The 22,175-nt window shown below is 38.5% G+C and overlaps 1 protein-coding gene across 5 annotated transcripts in view; it reads right to left on the reverse strand.

Annotated features, from left to right (window-relative positions):
• Window positions 1-22,175, reverse strand: part of nfic (nuclear factor I/C) — a 103,906-nt gene that overhangs the window by 15,959 nt on the left and 65,772 nt on the right. For 4 of the 5 annotated variants that reach the window (XM_057355827.1, XM_057355829.1, XM_057355825.1 and 1 more), the window contains exons 3-8: window positions 14,558-14,629; window positions 13,912-13,986; window positions 11,541-11,685; window positions 8,239-8,363; window positions 5,273-5,383; window positions 3,135-3,319 (exon numbers count right to left, since the gene is read on the reverse strand). In XM_057355827.1, the coding sequence (XP_057211810.1) occupies window positions 3,135-3,319; window positions 5,273-5,383; window positions 8,239-8,363; window positions 11,541-11,685; window positions 13,912-13,986; window positions 14,558-14,629 (713 nt within the window). The remainder of the gene's footprint in view (window positions 1-3,134; window positions 3,320-5,272; window positions 5,384-8,238; window positions 8,364-11,540; window positions 11,686-13,911; window positions 13,987-14,557; window positions 14,630-22,175) is intronic. The other variant, XM_057355826.1, reaches the window with a different exon arrangement.

Genomic DNA, 22,175 nt, shown 5'->3' on the forward strand with positions numbered 1-22,175 from the left:
AAAGTTCTCATATTTAGCAAATACATTTTCAAACTTCTTTGTTAACTATAGACATAACACATTAGCGTTGCATCAAGCAGGAATTGCCAACATTTTTTCAAGTTATATATTTTTTGGTCTTTTAGACCTTTAATTCATATGACATTATATAGATTGGATAGGAAAGTACAGGGTGGAGAGAGGGGAACAAGATCGCTAAAAGACCTTGAGCCAGGAATTAAACTCAGGTCACCGGAGGTGCGGGTGTGATATGTCGGAGCATTGCCCACGAGGCTTTCGACTCTGACAGAACGTCCCACATATGACTTCAAATGAATCAAATACTGTGTAAATAACCACATTTGGGTTTTTCTGACTCTTCGTTGCCCTCTTAAACAACTTCGAGTGATGTATTACACCCTTTGCTGCCCCCACTAGCTCTGGAGCACTCATGGCATTGGCAAAAAACACATGACTTCACCTCATACGTACATGATTCTTAACATATTTGTCAAAATCACTTCATTTTGTCAGGTTGAAAACTATTTTAAACAGAAAAAAAAATTAGAGCCCCCTCTATTGAAATTACTTAAAACGGCACAAAATTGACTTTTTAGAGATGCATCTTTAATCCCAATTCTATACAAATTAAATATCCCTCCTAACTCAAGTGATTGTTGCACCGTTCAGTCACAAATCTCCTTCCCATCCTTTTCTCTTTCCATCAGCAGTTATACGAGAAAAACAAAGTAACGTTCTCCGCACCGAGAACTATTCCATCGAACAACCCATTACGCATCACCTGTTTGTTCTTCCCTGGCCACGAATCCATAAAGCCCTCCATCATGCTCTCTCAGAGGGCTTGGCTGCTGGTTGCATTCTCTCTCTGTAAAACTGCACACTCACTGCCCTACACAACAATAGGTGCTGAGTGAGTCAGCGGCATTGTGGGTCGGTGCGGTTGTTCTTTGTGACTGCAGCAGGGGGAATTTCAATGAGTCTGCAGAATCAGCAGGGCCCGGCTGCCACAGGCCAAGATTCAGAAATGTATCTCTCTATTTCTCTCACACACAATCTCTCTTCCATCGTTTCTATGCCAGCATCAGCAACACCCCAAGACACAAAGGTCTCCTCCCTCTTGGCTGTCTTTCCTGTTTCCTTTCAATCTCTCTTTATTTTGACGTGGAAACGGCAAAAGGAACTGGCACATGGCTCGGGTCTCATAGGGGCACCCCTGTGGATAGATTATTCACACTTTGTGTTAGGTCCTTTAGTCACTGTCGGATTCAAGCCATTCAGCCAGTGCACAATATTCATTCACGTTTAGAACTGAGAGGAAGGGACTGACGCTGCTGAGAATGTGAGTTATAACAACAGGACAAGACATGCATCATATTTATTTGCTTAAATATGATGCAAACATAATTTGCAGAGACTGCAATATAATATAATTAAAAAAATTCTCTTCGAATCCCTACAAGAAAAACGATTTACAGATTTGAGCTACAGATTTATTAGATAGTTGTATATTCATAATTTCTTGGCAACAGTCATCCCATCTATGTCTATTTCACTTTCTCTAAATAAATTTGAGGAGAAACATCAAAGACAAAGCTCTCAAGCTTTCGAAGAGCAAAGGCTGCCAGACAAAATAATATCCAGCCAAAGAGGTATTTACCTGAAAATGAGGATAAAACAGCTGATAAAGGGCCTCAGAATGACTAAAAATCTAGATATTTCTTAGTCTTATTGATGTATATTTTACATTTCTAATTATACCACGCTCTATTTTATACAGTAGAAATTGAGGGTGGGGGGACTCACATTTACATTTACGATTTTATCCAAAGCGACTTAAATTGCATTATACTATACATTTGTTTCCAAGTATGTGAAAGACTTTACAGAGATACTCTAATATTGTTGTGGTCAATAAGGAATCCTTTAAGTAAAAAAGGTTGAGAAGCATTGCGCTGAAGGAATTTGTTCTGTGAGGGACACCGGAGTTTTGGACCCTGTGTTGTAGGCTACATGTTATTTTAACAAAAATAGAGAAATCTGACCAAAACTTGTTTCTCTATCACCTGTGTGACTCAGATGACTGTACACATTCTACAACAGTGGTTCTCAAACTGGGGGCCGTGGCCCCCTGGGAGGCCCCAAGATGGATCCAGAGGGGCCACAGATTTTGCGTCATTTAAAAAAAAATTTTTTTGGTTTGACGCGCCACGTTAAAAACTGGCCAACCAATGAGATTGGCGCTTTTGTTCACGTGCCTGGAGCTTCTGAAGTTACAGAAAAACACGACTTTGTGGCGCTCAAGCACACACGAAGAAGAAGCAAGATGAATTCTTCTTCTTGTGTATAACAAGCTAGTGTCAGAAGCATAAAGTTGCGCAGCACCACCTTGTGTACTGCGGTATTTCTGTTTTTCATTAAGCGGCATCTATGTCAGGGAGTGAATTTGCACGTTCACTCGGCTCATCGCCAGAGAAAATCGTTTGGGTATGAACGCCGAAAAACGTCTCAAAAAACGCTGGAAATAAGCATGTGTGATTATCGTCCCGGTGTGTACGAGCTTTAAAATGTCAGATTTGTTAAAAATCATCTTGTTTTAAATTTTGGGATTCTTCCAAAGAGGTGCTGCTGATGGAATGATAATGTCCTACGTTATTACATTGCCTTGAGAGGTTTCGTTGACGTATATAAAGATGTATTTAACACTGTCTGACGTAAGAATCCGCTGATATTCAAGTTTATCAGTTTAGTTTTAATAAATGTTTTCTTAAGAATAGCAAGAAAGTCACAAAATGTTCATATAATACAGCAAGAAAATTTCATTCATTGCAATATTACATCTTAAAGTACAAATTGATCATTTTAATTTGGCATGCTTACAAGACTGAATATTAATATGAATGAATGCGACAGGCTCAGAGCGGTGCTTGGCTCATGTCCCACAAGGTCTTACCAGAACTACTGTATAAGGCTGCTTATTGGCTAAAACTAATCAAGCGAGACTGATGATTGAATGATTTCATCAACATACAAAAGTATGTTATGATTATGATATTGTTAGATCTTTGATTAGTAGAGTGTGGATGACAGGTTAAGTCATATAAATTGGTTCTAAATTATCAGAGGGATGATCTCACCGGGCTGGGCTGTTGATTGGACGGGTCACAGGCCAGAGAGACCAGGTCCTTCAGCGGGTCTTGAGAACTGAGGTGCGGGGGGTACCGGATGGTTGTGTGGGGGAAGTAGGTGGAGGCAGTCTGGGGGAGGATAGGGGCGCCAGGAAAGTGGAGAGATGAGGAGGGATGTGGACTCCGGGAGATACCTGAGGGAGACAAAGACATTATGAATACGAATAAATTGATGAACACTATTATTTATTTATTATGGATGTTGGTTTTAAGGGAAACAATCAATGCCCAACCATATTTGATAATGTGCCATATAGACAGTTTCAACAGCAACAACATAGACAAACGTTGTGTGGCCCAAACTTAACTTCCGCTAGACTCCCGCAAAGAATCAATAACTGTTGAGTAGTTTTAATGTAATTTAATACGATGAATATACAATAAAATATTAACAAATTAAATATAAAATAAATTGTTATATTTTAACACAACACAGTTAACTTCGGGCCAGGCACGTACGACCGATAAAACAGTCAATACAATGTAAAAAAAAATTTTTCTTAAAGGAGTCATATGACACGGCTAAAACGAATATTATCGCTTGTTTAGGGTGTAATGCAATGTGTATAAACGATTTAAGGTTCAAAAACGCTTTATTTTCCACATGCCGTGCTTGTTTGTATCTCCTCTTTGCCCCGCCTCTATGAAACGTGCAGATTTTTAACAAAGCTTATCGCTCTGAAAAGCGAGGTGTGCTATGATTGACCAGTGCGTAGTGATTGGTCGAATACTGCAAGCGTGTGACAGAAATGTAACATCTTGTAAATGTAAATGTAACATCAGGTTCCAAAGCAATTGTACTGACAGTACATTTGGGCGGTCTTAGTCAACTCATACCACGAACTGACGTAGATTTGTGGGGGTGTGGTTACACGAGGCTTTCAGGCAGGTCTGGGTGAGCATTCGCTTTTAGATAGAATGCATGTTTTGTTGCGATACTTTAATTTTTGCAATTTTACGTGTCTAATACATGCATGGGCAACTTATAACACACCAAAGACACAGAAAAAACACGTGTTCGCGCCATATGACCCCTTTAAGCAAAATGTTGCAAAAAAAGCAAAAAAAATTGAACGTTTATGCGTTCAAAATCTGCTAATGGGGTCAGTAAAATAAACTTGAATTAAACACTTAGAAAATATATATTTGTCTTGTTTTAAGCATAAACTTGCCATTTTTACGGAAAAACGGACTTAATATTATTTTGTCTTGTTAATATCAGTTTGCCTATATAATTAATTTAATTTTAAGTAAATGTATCTTGATTTAAGATTTTAATAATTTTTTGACATTTGTACTGGAAAACAAAACAAAAATACTAATATACTAAAAGTATTAATAATTTTACTAATACTAAGTAAGATTTTTTTGTGTGTGTAATTGACATCTTAAACAGAAACTTCACCCAAAAAGGATCACTTTGAGTGAACTATCCCTTTAACTAAAGAGAGTTGTCAGCTGTCACACCCCGTCGCATTCAACAAAAATAATTTCTAAAGAATCCCATCGGGTATGTGCGGCAATGCCCAGCAGTGGTACTATCAGCGCAATGCTTCTGTGCTGGCAGCATAAGGGTGTCACGCTCCGCCGATTCATCTGAACAGTCAGGCTAATTGTCTGAGCACAACCCAGCCAGCTGTGAGTCTCTGCAGGATGACAGATCACTCTTCAGTCTCCCAAAAGCAATGACCTAACAGGGACGGTATCACCCACCTGACTCTCTTCTCAGTCCTATAAATAATACCATAATTCATCATTAAATTACCCTCATGTCGATCCAATCTAGTAAACTGTTATTTTTAATGGAACACACACACAAGACATGCTCCTTCCTTTGAAGGCGATCCATCCATCTATTATCCAAACCCTCTTGTCTGGGGTCAAGGGTGGTCAAGGGAAGCACCCTGCTGAGATGACCAGTCCATCCCAGGGCAAACACTCGTAAACCATTGCAGTAGAATGAATTATTATATAATGTATTTTTGATTCCTAACTATCCATTACTTCTTATAAAACACTGCTGTGTGTTTGTGTAGTTAGGCCCAAGATAAAAGAACAGAGATCTATATGCATGTGTGTCTCCTCACCGCTGTGCACTGAGATGACGGGTCTGTGATGCTGTGTAAAGCTGAGACGTGGAGAGCTCTCCTGAGGGGATGGACTATCCATCTCTGTCTTCTTAACAGTGGGGGATATTCCTGAATAAGAGAGAAAGAAAAAAGTAAACAGGGGAAGAGAGCTCACTTTGCTAATATAGAATTCTGCACATTCAGCGCCATTGTTCTACGCAAGGACAAATTTTTTGGAGTCGAAAGCTTAGTCAGCTATTTAATGAGCACTGCATGCCTGGTCAGTCTTGTCTCTGTCAGGTCAGTAAATCTGCCTGCAGTTACCCCAGCTGACCGCCGGGTGGCGCACTGTGCGAACCGGAATTTTTCCATTGCTGCAGTGCATTACAGAGTGTGCATTGGACTCTCTTCTCTTGTTGCACCCAGACCGGTGGGATTATGGGAAAGTATGTTTATAGCCGACGATCCGTGCTGGTTATTTAAGGTCAATCCAATGATATAGTCTCCATATGGATTTTCGAGAGTACTGCTGCATTTAGATTCCTCCTTTTACGAATTTTCCCAACAAGTGAATCATATATGTCTTAAGTTTCCAGTAATTGCTTTGTTTTCAAAGGGAGAATATGCAGTCATCTTTCCATCAATGTTTTCATACTGCTCGCGGTTGGCTCGCTGTCATTTAAGGTTACAGATTCACAAACAGTACGGTTTCTCTCACACGATCTGCCCTCAAATGAAATATTCTGTTGGTCTACAGTTTCTGCTGAGAACGGGACGTCCCGTGAGCCTAGTCTCTATAACCAAGTGCTCACCAAATCTTAAACAATATGTTCCTAAAAAGCCTGAGCACAGAATGATCTGATGGGCTCGTTAGAAAAAGAAACTCGTTAGGATCGTCTAGACAGGAAGTGAGGTGGGCAGGGCCGGTCTCCTGCTATAGAGTTTCTGATCTGAGATCAGTTCTGCCATTTCATATACAGTGACAGAGTTCAGATGCCTGCTGGTTATACATCAGCGGGAAGCCGTGAAGCTGATCTCCTGAGATCTTTAGCAATGCCTGGAGAGTTTAATGGATATTCAAGGGTGTGACAGTAGCTGGATGCTACGCTAGGCCTGAAACGCTAACTCAGCAACTTTCTCATCTCACGATTCTTAGGGGAACCAGGACAAACTTGCAGACTTCTTCACTCTTTTCTCAAAGAATAAACCGTATTAACATTTATATATGCATATGAATTTCAATTTGTGATTCTTTTACCTTGAGGACATTATAGTCAACGGGAATAAATTTTACTTATAGTATATTTTAGTCACAAACAGTGCAGTGGACTACCACACAAGCACTTTTACGAGCATGCACAAGCTCTCGAACCGAGATTGCTCATAGAAACTTTCCCTGTATACATATCAAGAAGTGGATTACAGTATTGTTTCTATATCTACTGCCTGTCCTACTTTCAGTGCAGTTTAGCTGGTTCAGCATTAAAAAAAGAGCTGTCTAAATGGTTTTAAGAGATGGCTGTCAAAAGCACTGATTTCTCTATTTTAATCATTAGTTATGCTTCAACATAAAGTGTGATTGTTCTGTTGTCGTATGCAATGTCTCACACTCTATTCCCATGAGCACTCTCTATAAAAATCTATGCAAACAACATGTAAATAATGCATAAATCTCTGTCCTTGCATGACACAGGGAAGGTTTAGAGAGAACACAATGTATATAGCAAAAGGAACACTGTATTCAGAACGACGGACAATTAACACCACGGAAAAAACTTCTAGATCCTCCGTAGAAAGATCCAATATCAGCGCTTTAGAAATTTTCATCTGACACACTTCCCATAATGGCAATATACTATAGTAAGAGTGCATGCAAAATCGTCCAAGCAAATACCGTAGGAGTTACTGGCATGCTAGCCTGCTATTCTGCTCCAAAGGGCAGAGGAGACAGCAGAACTGCTTTCTGCAGACTTTCACAAAAATGAGAGTTCATGAATTAATGAAGAATTTGGCACTATGTGACGGAATCTGAAATCCAAATCTAACGTAAGCCTGCGCTTTTAGACTTCCTTTACTGGAGCTGAAAACCTGATCTGTTTGTCATCTGACTGTACTTTAAAAAGAGAGGACTATGTTTGTGGAGATTAAAACCTAGAGCAAGGAGATGATGGCAGAGTTCATGTTTTACATGTATAAGGTCCTGGAGAAAAGAGGTCCTTGCAGTTTGACATAGTGTAGTTGGCAAAGGTATGAATTAAATGAATACTATAGGGCTGTCAAACTATTAATCGCGATTAATCGCATCCAGAATAAAAGTTTGTGTTTACATAATATATGTCTGTGTACTGTGCATATTAACGTTGTGTTTATAAACACATACACAAACATGCATATATTTAAGAAAAATATAAAATATAAAAATTAATAAACGTTTATATGTAATTTAAGTTATTGGTAAATATAAATAATAGATCTCAAAATTGTATTAAATATATACATTTATGTGTATGTTTTTGTATTTATAAATACTAAATTAATATACACGGACACATATTAAGTAAACACAAACTTTTATTCTGGATACGATTTATCGTGATTAATAGTTTGACAGCCCTAATAAATACATTTGAAACGTATAATAAATACTTACATAATATATCATGAAGTCATATTAGCAGCCTAATAAGAGCTGCTTTATTTTACCTAGCAAGTAGCGGGTCACATGTTGAGATAACATGCCAAACACTACATACTTTATCTTTTTGGTACGGTATTTGGAGGCATGTTTTATCTCTTTTTAGTCTTTTTTTTCATCAGACTTACTCTGTCGAAATTCACTATTTAAAGTCAACCATAATCAATAACATTTACAATTAAACATAAAACACTAAATACTAATGATTAAATCATCAAAGCACATTTGATGTTATTTGGCACTTTATATACAGTATTTACTATTATTATAGGACTGAACACAAGCTAACCTCCTTCCATCTCCTCTTGCCAGTTACGTGAACTGCTGGCGGGGGAGTTGGGTGAGGTGTAGTATTCGCCCCCTGGGCTGGTGTCTATATCGTCCTCCATGGATCCCGACTTGTGTCTCTTACTTCTGTGTGAGACAGATAGTGAGACAGACAGAGAGAGCATATGGAGAAAAACGTTAGGTTTGGTCCAAACTTTTTCACGCATTCAACATAATTCATCAAGCGTTACAGACATACACCCTCCTTAACTTCTGGACGTGTATTATGGACATCCCTCAGCCCGGTTTTCTCAGACGCTCCGCTACTGCAAGCATACCGGCCAACACTGACATTTGGTTTCAGCTTTGCAGTGTGTTAAATGGAAAATAAGAGCATCAATCAAGACTGAGGCTTTGGCTCACCACATAATACTAATAAATCAAATAAACTGCCCTCAGATGAGTAGCAAACCTGAGCGAGGCGCTATATTCCACACTCGCTTATGATTCTCAGGTGCATGTAAGGATGTAATTTGGTGATGCTTTTATTCTGTCTTTTGCTCGCCTGAGGTGGTTTTTTTTTTGCCTTGATGCACCCTTCACAAATTTTATTATCAAGCATCAAAAGGAATCTGGCTGCCTCTGTCTAAAGCAGCCAATACTGCTGTTAACAGCCAACATTTATCATGGCGAGACACTGACAGGCACATATGAACCTCTCAAAGTCATGGCTAACAACCCTAAAATCCTCTGCATCCTCATTTCGCTCCAAGGTTTGCATAAGCAGGCCAAACCGATTCTGGTTTGGACCAATCAGCAACCGCTGCAGGCTGTGCCAATCAAAGAGTAGGACCACCAAACTCAAAAAACATCAGCTGGAGACTAAACATCTACAACATGGCCACAGTTTCTATTAGTCTGTGATGTAGTTCCAATGGTAGTTTTTGGTAGTCCAATGTTTGCCTCCTGCAATTGAGTTTTACAGGCACCTTTATGAGGGCATTGTTACCATATAAAACCACACAGCGTGTGATCTATTTATGTCAAATACTTTAAGTTCTCAATCTAAATGTTTATGGCTGTTAGTCCAAACCAACATCAAATACCAAAGTAGCTGTGAATAATGCACTTGATATCAGAACACACAGAACAATCTGCAAAGATATGTTTTTAATAACTGTATCATCCCTGTGTTAGATTAAACAGCTGTTGACTGTCACAGCGATTTGATGTTTTCATCACGTTCATTGTTTTTTAATTTAGTTTCTTCTTTGGGGTTGCTTGAATTATTTTCTTTGTTACTTAGCCAAGCTGACTCAATGGCTCTGGTATGAGGATGGTTTCAGGTCCACCTGACCGCCCGATCAGATGTGTGTTTTGAGGGGACGTCCTAAAACACAACGTTCAGTTTAAAAATGCAATAAAAAAGTGCAGATCATGGCGCTGTCAAAAGTCAAGATCTTTTCTGAAGAAAAGCACAGCATGTCAATTAAAGGTCCAATGTGTAATTTTTTGGAGGTTCTATTGACAGAAATGTAATATAATATATGTTATGTCTTCAGTGGTGTATAAAGACCTTACATAATGAAGTGTTATGTTTTAATTACCTTAGAGCAGAGGTGGGCAAACAACGGCCCGCGGGCCTCATCCGGCCCCACAAGCAATTTCATATGGCCGAGAGGCTGTTTTTAAATTTATTCAATAACATTGTGTTTAAGTTAGGATTTTGGTGAAAATGACTAATTTGATGTAATGCAAACAAAAAATCCATTAGATGGCGCGAGTCTGCAACGCTGCGTTGAACCCTGCATTCGCGTCTCATGTCTTTTGAACGAGTGTTATGAGCTTTTGGTGAAATATGGCATGGCTCTCAGCAAATCAGATTCGAGAACCAGAATAATTGTAGGTATAGCTCACAATGGATATAAATTTAAATGAGAGCTGAAATGTTTAACTCGGACTGTAGTATTACAATGTTTTATCTTTAGAACTGTATATTACACATCTGATTTCACATTTGTATGTATGTATATAACCAGTGATATGCACAAAGAATAGAGATACAGATAAGTGTATTAGTGGTTTTTCTGTTTTTAAATATAAAAGTGTTAGTTTACATCAGACATTTGCAGCATTTAAAAAGCCATAAATTCAGTATTGAGCAGAATTAAGTTTAGGCTTTTGATTCAGCCCTTCAGACCCATTTCTCGTGGCCCCTTGGGATTAATTGCACACCCCTGATTTATAGAGGAATAATTGAAAAAATGTCAAGAATAAAAATGTATACTGTATAATGTATACTGTAAATTATGATAAATAATATGTCTTATCACAATGTGCAAATGTTTTGCCATTTTTTCCAATATCCTGTAAAAGTGTTTATAAAATACAGGGCAGAAGGAATTGCATGTCCATACACTACGGTAGTTATCAAATTTCAGTTAGGAATAAATAAAGGTTTAATTCGATGTGCGAATAATATGCTGCCCTTAACATGGATTATAAAATTTGATGTGGCCCTCAAAGTTTGCCCACTCCTGCCTTAGAATGAGCTATTTCTATCCACATACATCGCAGGTCCCCTTACATGGAATTCGCCATGTTGTTTCTACAGTAGCCCTAAACGGACAAACTGCTCTACAGAGCACGTTTCGCAAATGTTATCTCCTTCGGCAAAGAAGCGAAAACGTGACGACATCTCCTGTGTCAGCCACCGTAGTGCTTCAAAAGGGCGGGGTGGAGTGAGCCGTTGGTTGCAGTTCGCAACCTCAACGCTAGATGCCGCTAAATTTCATACACTGCACATTTAAGCACAGCACACTTATGAAAATAAAGAAATAGTTTTTAAAAGCTTCACTAAACGCAAAGGCTACCATTGTGACCTATCAATCTGTGTGATTTTAGCCCCCAAACTAGTTAAATTCTGACCCTGTTGGCAGAACAAGTGAAAGTTATATCAACATTAAAAGAACACAAAGATCCTTTCAGTTCACTGTGGCAGACATGTGACCACGCACAATGCCAAAGCTATCTTGTAAAGATGTTTGCTCACTGATTAAGATCAGACTAAACTGCTGGACCAGATCAGAGTTTGAGATCTCATCAAAGCCAGAGTCAGCTTTCTCCTAATGTGAGAGAATTCTGCATGGCAATAAACAGATGTTGCTTCATTTTCTTGTTCTTTTGCAAACCACATAGACAGGTTGGACTCATCAATAGCTCAAGGACAAAGTGCTTTTCACAAGAGGGTTCATGCACGCTGCAGACAGATGTTGTTGTGTGTGCGTGTGAAGGTGTGTGTACAGTAAGCATGTGTGTACTGACCCGCTGGAGGAGGTGCTGGGTAGGGTCCTCCTCATTCCCACACCTGACGGGTTCAGATCGTAAGCAAGATGCCCCTGCAGCTCTCCGAGGGAAAAGTTGGGCCCTGTGCCTGTCACCACCGGTACTGCGTGCACATACACAGAATCTGTTCAAGAATAATATATATCGTTGCTGTCCTTCCAAAATCTTGGATGTCCGATTTCGCTGTTTTTCAGGAAATGGTACTTTTTAATTGATGTAATACTGTTTTGTAGTTGACTTTTCAACCATTTTTTATTGGTTAGATATTTGCAAAACCCAGTGACAAACATAAAGGGTGATTACTAACAATGATTTATGGCAAAAAATAAAAATCACAAAATATGGAGATATGAAGGAATTGTGTTGAAGTTTACTGGTAAATTTGATTTGTAAATGCCGATAAAATGCTAACAAATGCACTCCAAGGCTTATATTTTCCTCATCTGGTTTAATTCCTCCGAAAAGTGGGTCATGGAACAGTTTGTTGTTTAGACAAAACACACCGGTCTCTTAGGACATATGCATAATCATTACACAACATCATATTAGACAAATAAACACATTATATTTGTCAACCCAAAGCCAAAAGGGTCCAGATGATGAGAACTTAAAAAAAAAACTTGGCGTTCTAGTCTCCTCGGTGAACCACCGACGATAAGCATGAAACCACAGCATTTAGTTTCTGTGTCACACAGATGCATCGCCTTAGCTGTAACACCGTAAAACTCGACGAAAAGAATAAGATATTTGTCTCAGGCAGCTGACAGATGATTTATGAATGCCTTTACCATCTTATTTTATTTGCAATCCATCAACGTGTTTGTAGAAAGTAAAAGCGCAGTGATTACACACAGGTGTGAGGGCCGCCCAGGCTCACGTTCATTAACACGGGCCCTTATCTGATTACCAGTCAACAGGAAGTCTGCTGGGAAAAGAAAATAATTTCAGCTAAATGCAATCAATTATGTTGGACGGATTGGCGGGATTCTTTCTCTTCTAATGAGGAAAGGTCAGTCTTGACATGAAGCAGCTGTGAAATTGACAGTTAAGTGTAACACGCGGCGAGGCCTTGTGGGGAAACGAGAGCCGGGAGGGTTGAGAGAAAAGACGAAAACCTCAGGTGCTATATGTGGGTGAACAAAATGAGTGGCTAAAATAAATACCTTCAAATGCATGCTGAGAAAAATACAAATTGACATGGATAGAGGTAGGTTTTCAATTTAATCACCTGAAGTTGATGCTCAACATTTTGATGATAATCAAATATGATTATCACCTCATTTTCAAAGTGCCATTTATTGTGTCACTTGTAGCATCACATAAAAGATCAATATGAAACTATTAAACACAAGCCTCCATTTCAGAGTCGCGACCCTCACAGATGCGTTCTCTAGTAGTTAAAGTCTTTAATTCGACTCGGTCATATCTACATCAGCAAGGGTAACACTACACCATAAGTTGCTGGACAAAACATCTTGATACTGGAACAGTTATACTATTTTAAAAACAGCTGAGCTACTGTCTCTTTTCTTCAGGGCTCCTTATCTCGGCAGATTAAGATCATGTTCAATTATTTGGGACGAGATCGAAACCAACACGCTAATGTGGGCCAGTAGAATTAATTCGCAGTTTTCTGCAGCTGTGTGCAAACCAACATTTTTAAAGCAAGTCAGTGCACTTGGCGGCCATATTCATTACACCCCCAGGCAGCTTTTTCCAGTTGTGCAAGTAGACCTCAGATGTACTTTAATTGGGAAAGATAGAAATCTCCAAACCTGTTAGTCGAGATTACAGTGCGTTACAACAACACGCTTAAATCAGAAATGAAATCTAACATCATTGGTATCAAAATTACGCGTCTATATAGCATACATTTCTTTGTTCTGATGAACACAGAAGGATATTTGGAAGAAAGTTCTTGGCCACCATTGACAAAGTAGGAAAAATGACAAAAGTGCCCCAGAACTGTTTGCTTTCCTACATCATTCAAAATATATTCTTTTGTGTTCAACAGAACAAATACATTTATAAAGTAATTCTTCCTACTTTGATAGTCAATGGTGACCAAGAACAAAGAAATGTATTCAGGTTTGGAACAACTCAAGGAAGTAAGTAATGATGACAGAATTTTCATTTTTGGGTGAACTGTTCCTTTAAAGCTAATCCAGCTAATGTTCTTTTGCATTTTAGAGGAATTTATTTTGCCAACTGTATGATTTCTCTGACTACTTAGCTAGTATTGTTGGGTAACTATTCATAAGTCATTTAATAGCTAGACAGGTTAGATAAATTATACACATATAGATCCCAGAGGCACCTTTTGTAATTGTATTAAAACAAATGATCTCACTTCTTGATACTTGCACCAGTTCTGTTACACTGAAGACCCCCGAAGTCAAAAAGCTCTCTTGAAACTCCGGAGCATCTGTTAAAACAAAAGAAAACATGGAATAAATGATGGATCGGTGCTTTTTAGCACGCGGATGTCAACAGCATGTCATGCACACAAAGACTCAATTAACTTTCCATTTCGAAGTCACTTTGGATAAAAGTGTGTTTTGTGTTTATCGAAACCATCGCACCCCAAAAGCACAACAGCAGAGGATTATGGGTAAAACTGCCATGTGGGCTTAACCGCCAGCCATATCGCAGAGATGCTATGTTTGGCACTTTTGTGGTGCAATCTGGTGTCACAAACCAGAATAAACCAGTGCCTTGTCAGCTAGTTGTGCATAGGGGAATGTGGGTAGGAGTGTGACATGAGCTGGGCAGAGAGAATGAGAGAGAGAGATTGTGTGTGTGGGTGTGGGTTTGCGAAGCCGTACATGTAGGTTGACTTGAGTAAACAGGATGTTTGTATAGTGCAAGAGAGAGCGCTTACAGGACTGCACCGCACTGTACAAATGCTGCAGTCACACACGTACAGTACATGCATGTTTGCTGCAGGTATTCTTGCATTCTTGCAAGTGTATTTGTGTATGTGTGTGCTTTCTTACCTATGGTGGCTGCTCGGCTGTCCTCCTGGTCTGAACCGATGCCTGTGCGAGGACTGCTGCTCTGTTCAGCTTCTGAGAGAGAGAGAGAGAGAGAGAGAGAGAGAGAGAGAGAGAGAGAGAGAGAGAGAGAGAGAGAGAGAGAGAGAGATAAGTCCCTACTCAGCAGATTCTCACAATACATACAAAAGAGTTCAGGTCAATGTTCTGATTTTGAACGCTGAACAAAATGAAGTGGATTAATGACTGTTCAAATCAGTTATCACATGTTTTTACTATTAAATAAGTATTAAATGTTGAACACTGTTACTTAATGTATGTTTACTACATTATGTTACTTAATGTTACTTCACTGTTAATGTATTTTTTATAATAATATTATAAATGTGTTATTTTGTTCGCATATTAAAAATGATTTGAACAACATAGACACAGAAGTCTATAGAAAAGTGCTTGTTACTTATTGAATTAAAAAATAAATCCTATAAGGATAATGTTTTTATGACTAGACATTTTACAAAAAGTTGCATTAGGGAAAAATCTAAGCTTGCCATTTAACAATATATTCAATGATGCAGTTAAAAAATACATACTTTATCATCTTATATTAAAAAAAAATGTGTGTGAGCACTGTTGTGTACAGTATATTAAGTTCTGTCCAGCACAAATAAATAGATATATAATTACAGTTGAAAGCAAAAAAATACAACATTTATTCAAGAGTCTGAGTCTCTCATGAGGAAGCTTTTTTCAACAACAAAAAAATGTTGTGGTTGATCATGTCAGCGATAGCTATCGTAATCTGACATAAGAACACATTTCTGTATAAACAGCAGAGAGAAAGAGAATACTCTGTATGTTTTATAATTATCACTCTTAGGTTACTGATACAACCACTTGCATTCTGATACCCGGGCAAATCTTTGCCAAATGTCTCATAAGCCTTGTAAATGAGAAACACGCTGTATATCAAAGTGCTCCAAAACCATTCAAATATCAACTTGTTTGGCAATGACGAGAGTAATCTTGTTGAACCCTCTTCATTGGCAGTGCAGGGGGATTGTATTGCCAAAGTGTAAACTCAATGAAGCGACACAATAAAGACAAAACAACCTAATCCAACCATAAAAACCTTCCCGTTTGTCTGCATTCCGGCTCTTTGCCACGCGGATGTGAGGGAGAAACACAGATAAACATATCAAACTCGAGTCAAGAAGTGGCAGAGGATTTTCTGAATACGGAATGAAAGAATGGTCGGGTTAAACACAAGGACTCTGGCAGGCGTTCAAAGAAAAGGCAGTAAAAAAGCTTGCGCTGGATAAATAAGAGCCCTCCCTATCAGATGGGCCGCAGTTCAAAGCTGGGGAGAGTCCAACCGGCTGCACACTTCTGAATTGTGGTCTGCAGGACTCGGACGTCCACTACAAACAATTGTTATGCATGGATATATTTATATATTTTTAGATATATTCATATTTATTTATTTTTCTGTCAGGTGGCCTGTAAAGATGCCGGCTCACTGGCTTATATTGTTTTGGATGTGGTGCTTGTGGCCTTAGCAGGCTTCTTAAAGGGATACTCTACCCAAAATGAAAATTCTGTCATGAATTACTCAACCCTAAATTGTTCCAAATTGTGTCAAATGTTTTTTGTTCGGTTGAACACATAGAGAGATATTTGGAAGATAGCAACTGACAGTTCTGGGGTAGGCCTACTATTGACTACCATATAGCAGGACAAATTATTGTATTTTTTTGTTTGTTTGTTTTGTTCTGTTGAACACAAAAGAAGATATTTTGAGGAATTTAGGAAAGCAAACAGTTCTGGGGAACCTTTGACTACTATTTGAATTTTTTCTCTTATGGTAGTCAATGATGCCCCAGAAGTGTCAGTTGCTAACATTCTTCCAAATATCTTTCTTTGTGTTCAACCGAACAAAGACATGTAAACGGATTTGGAACAACTAGAGAGTGAGTAATTCATGACAGAATTTTCATTTTTGGGTGGAGTAGGCCTATCCCTTTAACAACTGTAAGAGATTGGCCAACCAGGTTTACCATGAAGATCCTGTCCCACAGGCATGGGAAAGAAGAAAGTGTAAAGATCTCTTTAATATCTTAATTGTTTCTTCTAGATAGCAATTAGATTAAGACATTTTCCTTAACTCTTCTGTTTTGCATGGAAAACAGACAGACCCTGGTTATCTCACATGTGTGTCTTCTAAAATGTGTGTAAAATATGAAAAGAAACATCGGAAACAAAGTTGATATGATATAAAATATAACTGAATAAATAAATAAAAATAACACGAGAACCAGGTTTAGCGTGGCTATTCTGATTTACCAGCACCAAACCAGCATTGATTTTCATGCGGACATAAGCCAGACTTTTTAGCTTGGTAGTACAATATGCAACCTAGACTTCCATCTGCCTGCTGGGATAATGACGGTGAGTATGCTTAAATTATATGCGCACACAATAGCGTAATTATGTTTTCATAAGTAAAATACACATGCTTTGGGAAAAATAATTTTATAAACCCTACAAATCTGTTTATGTTCCATGACATTTCAAAGGAGCCAGTTGGCTCTGTGCCATATAACTTGGTGTTTTGATCATGAAAAATTGGATAGGCTTGCAACAGCAAGAGACAGATGGACGCTACAAGATGGAGTTTGTTCCAGAGGAGAGCAGCAATGCTTAAAATCACAACAAATTAAAAATAATAAAATAACCCAATACAACAACATAAACAAACACGTCTGTCATCTGAGCGATTCTGTGCAGGCCAGGATGATTAGCGCTGCCAGACGCACACAGGGACCCGCTCCAGTTCTCTCTCTCGGCTTTCCTATTCCATAACTGTCTTCGGTACGCTCCTGCCAAAATCTGAAGCGGTTTGTAGGCAAGCAGCCCTCAAACCCAATCCTTGGCAGAGAGAATCGGAGGGAAGGAAAAATAAAAGTGTCAGTTTGAGGCAGAAATTGGCACCGAGCACCTCCGACACATCTTAAAATGGCCCGTGTCAAAAAGGGCCCGTGAAACTGAGGGCACAAAAACATAAATAAGTGCTGCTGAACCTAATCGAGAGATCCATATTTCATCTTTTTATAAACTCAACAACAAAACGCAGATGGAAAACATGATGCAATAGTACTGAATAACGTCCATTTTGCCTCGTATAAACGTTTGCCATTTTGTGAACTTCTATTTTAAAACCTTTTGGTATCAAAGTCAATCTACGACATGACATCAAAGCCATTAGAGGGAAAGTCTACAACTTTTAGCCAAAAAAGTTTTTGTTAGCCGTTACAATTTCTCCAACTGGAAGTATTACAGACTCCTCTATCTCCCTATAATAAGAGTATCTCTGATGACATGTAATCCTGACATGTGCTAGTCTAGTCGAATAACAACCCACAAATTATTTTCTAACCCATCGCTATTTCTTCCTCAACAGATAATTTTTGCCGTTGTACTCTGACCTCTGCTTTCTGTAATATCTTTAGCATCTTGACAATTTAATGGCCCACAGCTTAAGAACTTTTTGTCCTTGTACAGTATGTGCTTTCCATACTGAAACAGCAATAAAAGTGAGGTTACTTCTGCAGAAAGTTGTAGCTATTTCTTTTTAAGCAAGCTACAATTCTAGCCAGGAATCATTCATCGGACACAGCCATTTAAGTTTTTTTTTCTGTTTTGGCAGACATTTCACGAGCACAGAGGAGTTTGCCATTGGCAGCCATTTTAGATTTCTCTTTCTGCTGTCTGTATCTCTCACACTCTCTCTATCCCTCCCTCCTTTTCTGAAGCAAGAACAGTAAGCCTATGTAACCCTACTAAAGACTGCCAGCCTGCCCATGTGCCAACTCACTCTGTGCGGGGCAGTAAAGAGAAAGAAAGAGACAAGACTAAATGGCCGCTACTAAATGGCTGGCAGACACTCTGAGGATTCGAAAAGTTGGAGTGGGCAGAGACAGAAAGTCACAGAATGAGTGAATGTTTTAGTTGTGGAAATGACCGTACGTGAAAGACATTCCTATGCACTACCTCAGCTATTAAAGTGACTAACAGCTAAATAACAACATGAGCTATTACGCAGTGAGTCAGTGGCAGGAAAAGTGAGTGAACTTTTACTCTTTTGGAGCTTTAAGAAAATAAATGCAGCCTGCAGATGAGTGCACAACACCAGTTAAACCTTTCTCTAGAAATTGTTTAAAATAAAGTTAAAAAATAAAACCCTTCCCTTGATAACTAGACAATATTATATATTTATAGGCCTATGTCGCTGTCCTTCTGAAACCTCAGATGTTCAAATTCGCAGTTTTTCAGGAAATTGAAAAAATACTGTATTTTTTAAAAGATTAAATACTGTGTTGCCAAAGTTGACAAGCACTCTTTAATATTTTTTCATTGGTTAGATATTTGCAAAACCCAGAGACAAACATAAAGGGTGACTAATGATAATGATTTACTGTATGGCAAAAAATTTTTTATCACAAAATATGAAGATATGAGGTTTCAGCAGGACAGCAGCGATTATTAAATATGCACAAAAGAGATGAGCAAATAAAATGCCGTTTTATTTAATATTTCCAAAATAGTGTAATGTTTCAACACAAGGTACTTTTTCCAATCCTAAATAGCAGAGTGATAAAACACGTCATTGATGGTTTATTAAACATTATATTGCACTCGCAGTGTTGCAACTGAGAAAACAGTGGCTGTAATTTTTGAGTCTTTCTCTCTCTCTATCTCTTAGTCAAACGTTGCTGTTTAAGATATGATGTGTTAAATTAAGTTACAACCTTTGCTCTACCACACCCGAGTGTTCTCCATCACTCTGAGAGGTTATTCCCTGGAGGAGAGCGTTACATCCAGAGACAATGAGACAGTTGGACTGGAGGTCACTCAGCTGCCGAAATACTGAAGTAATTATGAGCTGTTCCTTTACACTACAACTGTGGAATTTCACATGTAATAGAGCGCGAGCAGCCCTTGTTAACCTTGTGTTACTCACACAGCAAATGTTAACATGAACACTTCAGGCACCCTTTAAAGATCCTCAGATGCTTCACTGATTAAATCCTAGGCACTGTTTAGATGAGAATATTTACTAAATAGACTGTAATATTTCAGGTGGCTTAAACCTCTCTAATGGTAGGGTTATTGAAGGAACCATTGACAATCATTAGAGTTCATGTTGTAATTTTTTTTAGAGTAATTTTTTTAGAATCTTTTCATTTTTATACTCCAAAGTATGTTTGGAAAGTGTTTAAACCATTTAACCAAAATTAAGCAATCCTGCACATTCCCGACTCTCAAATTTAAGGAAATCAATGGAGGATCCAATGCCAACAATCTTGAAATGATTGGAAATGATTGCTTAGCTGGATTCATTTCAGCTTTATATAAAACGCAAGTCACAACACAGCACCACATTGCAACAACACAACCTAACACAACATTCAATGAATATGTGTCTCATACAGTCTCTCTCACTCACTCTACTTCCTTCACTTCCCTACTTCCATCTCTTTACTATCTTTTTCTCATTCTCTCTTTCTTCAACTCTCCAAATCGCTCTGATTTCATTGCTGATCTGTTTTCTGCTGAGGACAAAACACAGTAAATGCAAATCACTATAAAACAGTCTCCCTCGGTTTCCTCTTCTGTGTGTGTGTGTGTGTGTCTCTATCTCTCTCTCTCTCTGCTGAGTGCAGGAGACATCGTGGTAAGCGTTATTGATCCTGACCATCAGAGTCACAGCCACCCAATAAGTCATCTGCAGTAAAAAAGACTGCGTCTGTGTCAGAAATGAACTTTTTTATTAGCGGGAAACTGATATTCAGAGGCATTTTTACCCTTAATGTTTAACTTTACAATATAAAACACACAGTGTGCTAACCGTTTACTTTAGTCAATTAACACAGAATTTACATATATTTTGATATATTGTTATTTTTGCTTTGTTAAATTAGGAACTTATTGTGCAGTGAAAGAAAAATATGGCATCGCTGAGCATTTATAAGTCTGGCAGACTGCTCAGGCTCCAGGGCCTTCATGGATGTGAATCCACTGGGAAATGCTTAACTGGTAATCCTAATATCTTATGAACACCAGTGTTTGGCTAAATTCAATGCAGACCCTTAAAAATGGGAAAGAGCCAGGTTAAGTGATATGAGCAGTACAAGAGCAGGCTTTTTTAAGATCATCATGTGTCAACAAATGCTACAACGCTCCTTCATTTCAGAGAACCCACAAGCAGAGAGGAAAAGTTTGGAAAAAACATACAGCACTTTAGAAAAAAGCGTACATGAGTGAAAAAGAGAGATAAAAGAGAGAGAGAATGTCTACTCTTAAATCTTTCTATGAAGTTGCTGAGGTAAGGGGAACAGGGTCGATGCCGCAAAGCGGTCGCTTAGTGAAGGAAGCTTTTGCTTTTATGTGGTCCAGCAAGTTGGAGCTAATATGAGAGTAAGAGAGAGTCGAATAAATCATAATATAATATAATAATCATAATTTCACTTTGTAAATAACTTTTTTATTCATTATTTTGTCAAAAGAATAAACAAACAACATTTTAAATTATAATTAAACCTGCATCAGTATGGCTTTAAAACATTCTTGATCAACCACCAATAAAAAATAATGAGGAAATGAAAAGTGGACAGGGCAACAAAACGAGTTAGATAAATGAAAAAAATCATTGTGTTCGGGATTAAAAATAGAAAGAAAATGATGTACTCAAAAATAATTTTCAGTTGGGACAATCCCTCACAGATATACAACAGAGGAGGAAAGGTCAATGTCCAAGTTCCAACAGCTGCAAAAGCCAAATGACAGTCTTTAACTTCTCATCCCAACCACTGGGGGGGGGGGGGCTGTGAGGAAGGAGTAGGCGAGTGATGCTAAGGAAAAATAGTAGGTGGGGGTAATTGGTCCATCTGACCTTTTCTACTAGATTGCAGCTTCCTGTGGCAGAGGGGCATTATTGGGCGGCCTGACAGTAATAACACCCCAGCTATTTGCTCAATCTAAACGCCTTGAGAAATCACAGCCAGCTGCTGGAAGACAGGAGAGGCTATACAAGAGTCACACTGCAGGTGCGCACGCACGCACGCACACACACGCACGCACACACGCACACACACACACACACACACACACACACACACACACACACACACACACACACACACACACACACACACCTATGAATCATATAAATCCTGAACTCAAGTGTCTAACTCAACAAAAATGACTATGTCAAAAAAGGAAACCTGTTTCAAAACATATTTTTTGCAAAAGATTTTTGGCGATTCCAGTTGCATACAGTTTTCAAATTTTAAACAGCTCATTTTTTAAAAAAAGCTGTAAGAATTGTGAGCTAATGGTTTACAAGTGTTCTTAACACAAAGACAAACCCACAGACAGTATGTCTTAAACTTAAACAAAAGAGGCATGGGTATGCAGCGCGATTCCAAACACATGACAATGCTAATTGTTTTTTAAGAAAAGCATTTACACGTCAATTTGCCAAACACCCTTTAAACTGACAACACACTTATGAGATAACTACATTATAATCAGAAACATCTGTCTCGAGTTTCTCTCATCA

This window comes from Triplophysa rosa, linkage group LG17, assembly GCF_024868665.1.
Source record: "Triplophysa rosa linkage group LG17, Trosa_1v2, whole genome shotgun sequence".
Taxonomy (NCBI): Eukaryota; Metazoa; Chordata; class Actinopteri; order Cypriniformes; family Nemacheilidae; genus Triplophysa; species Triplophysa rosa.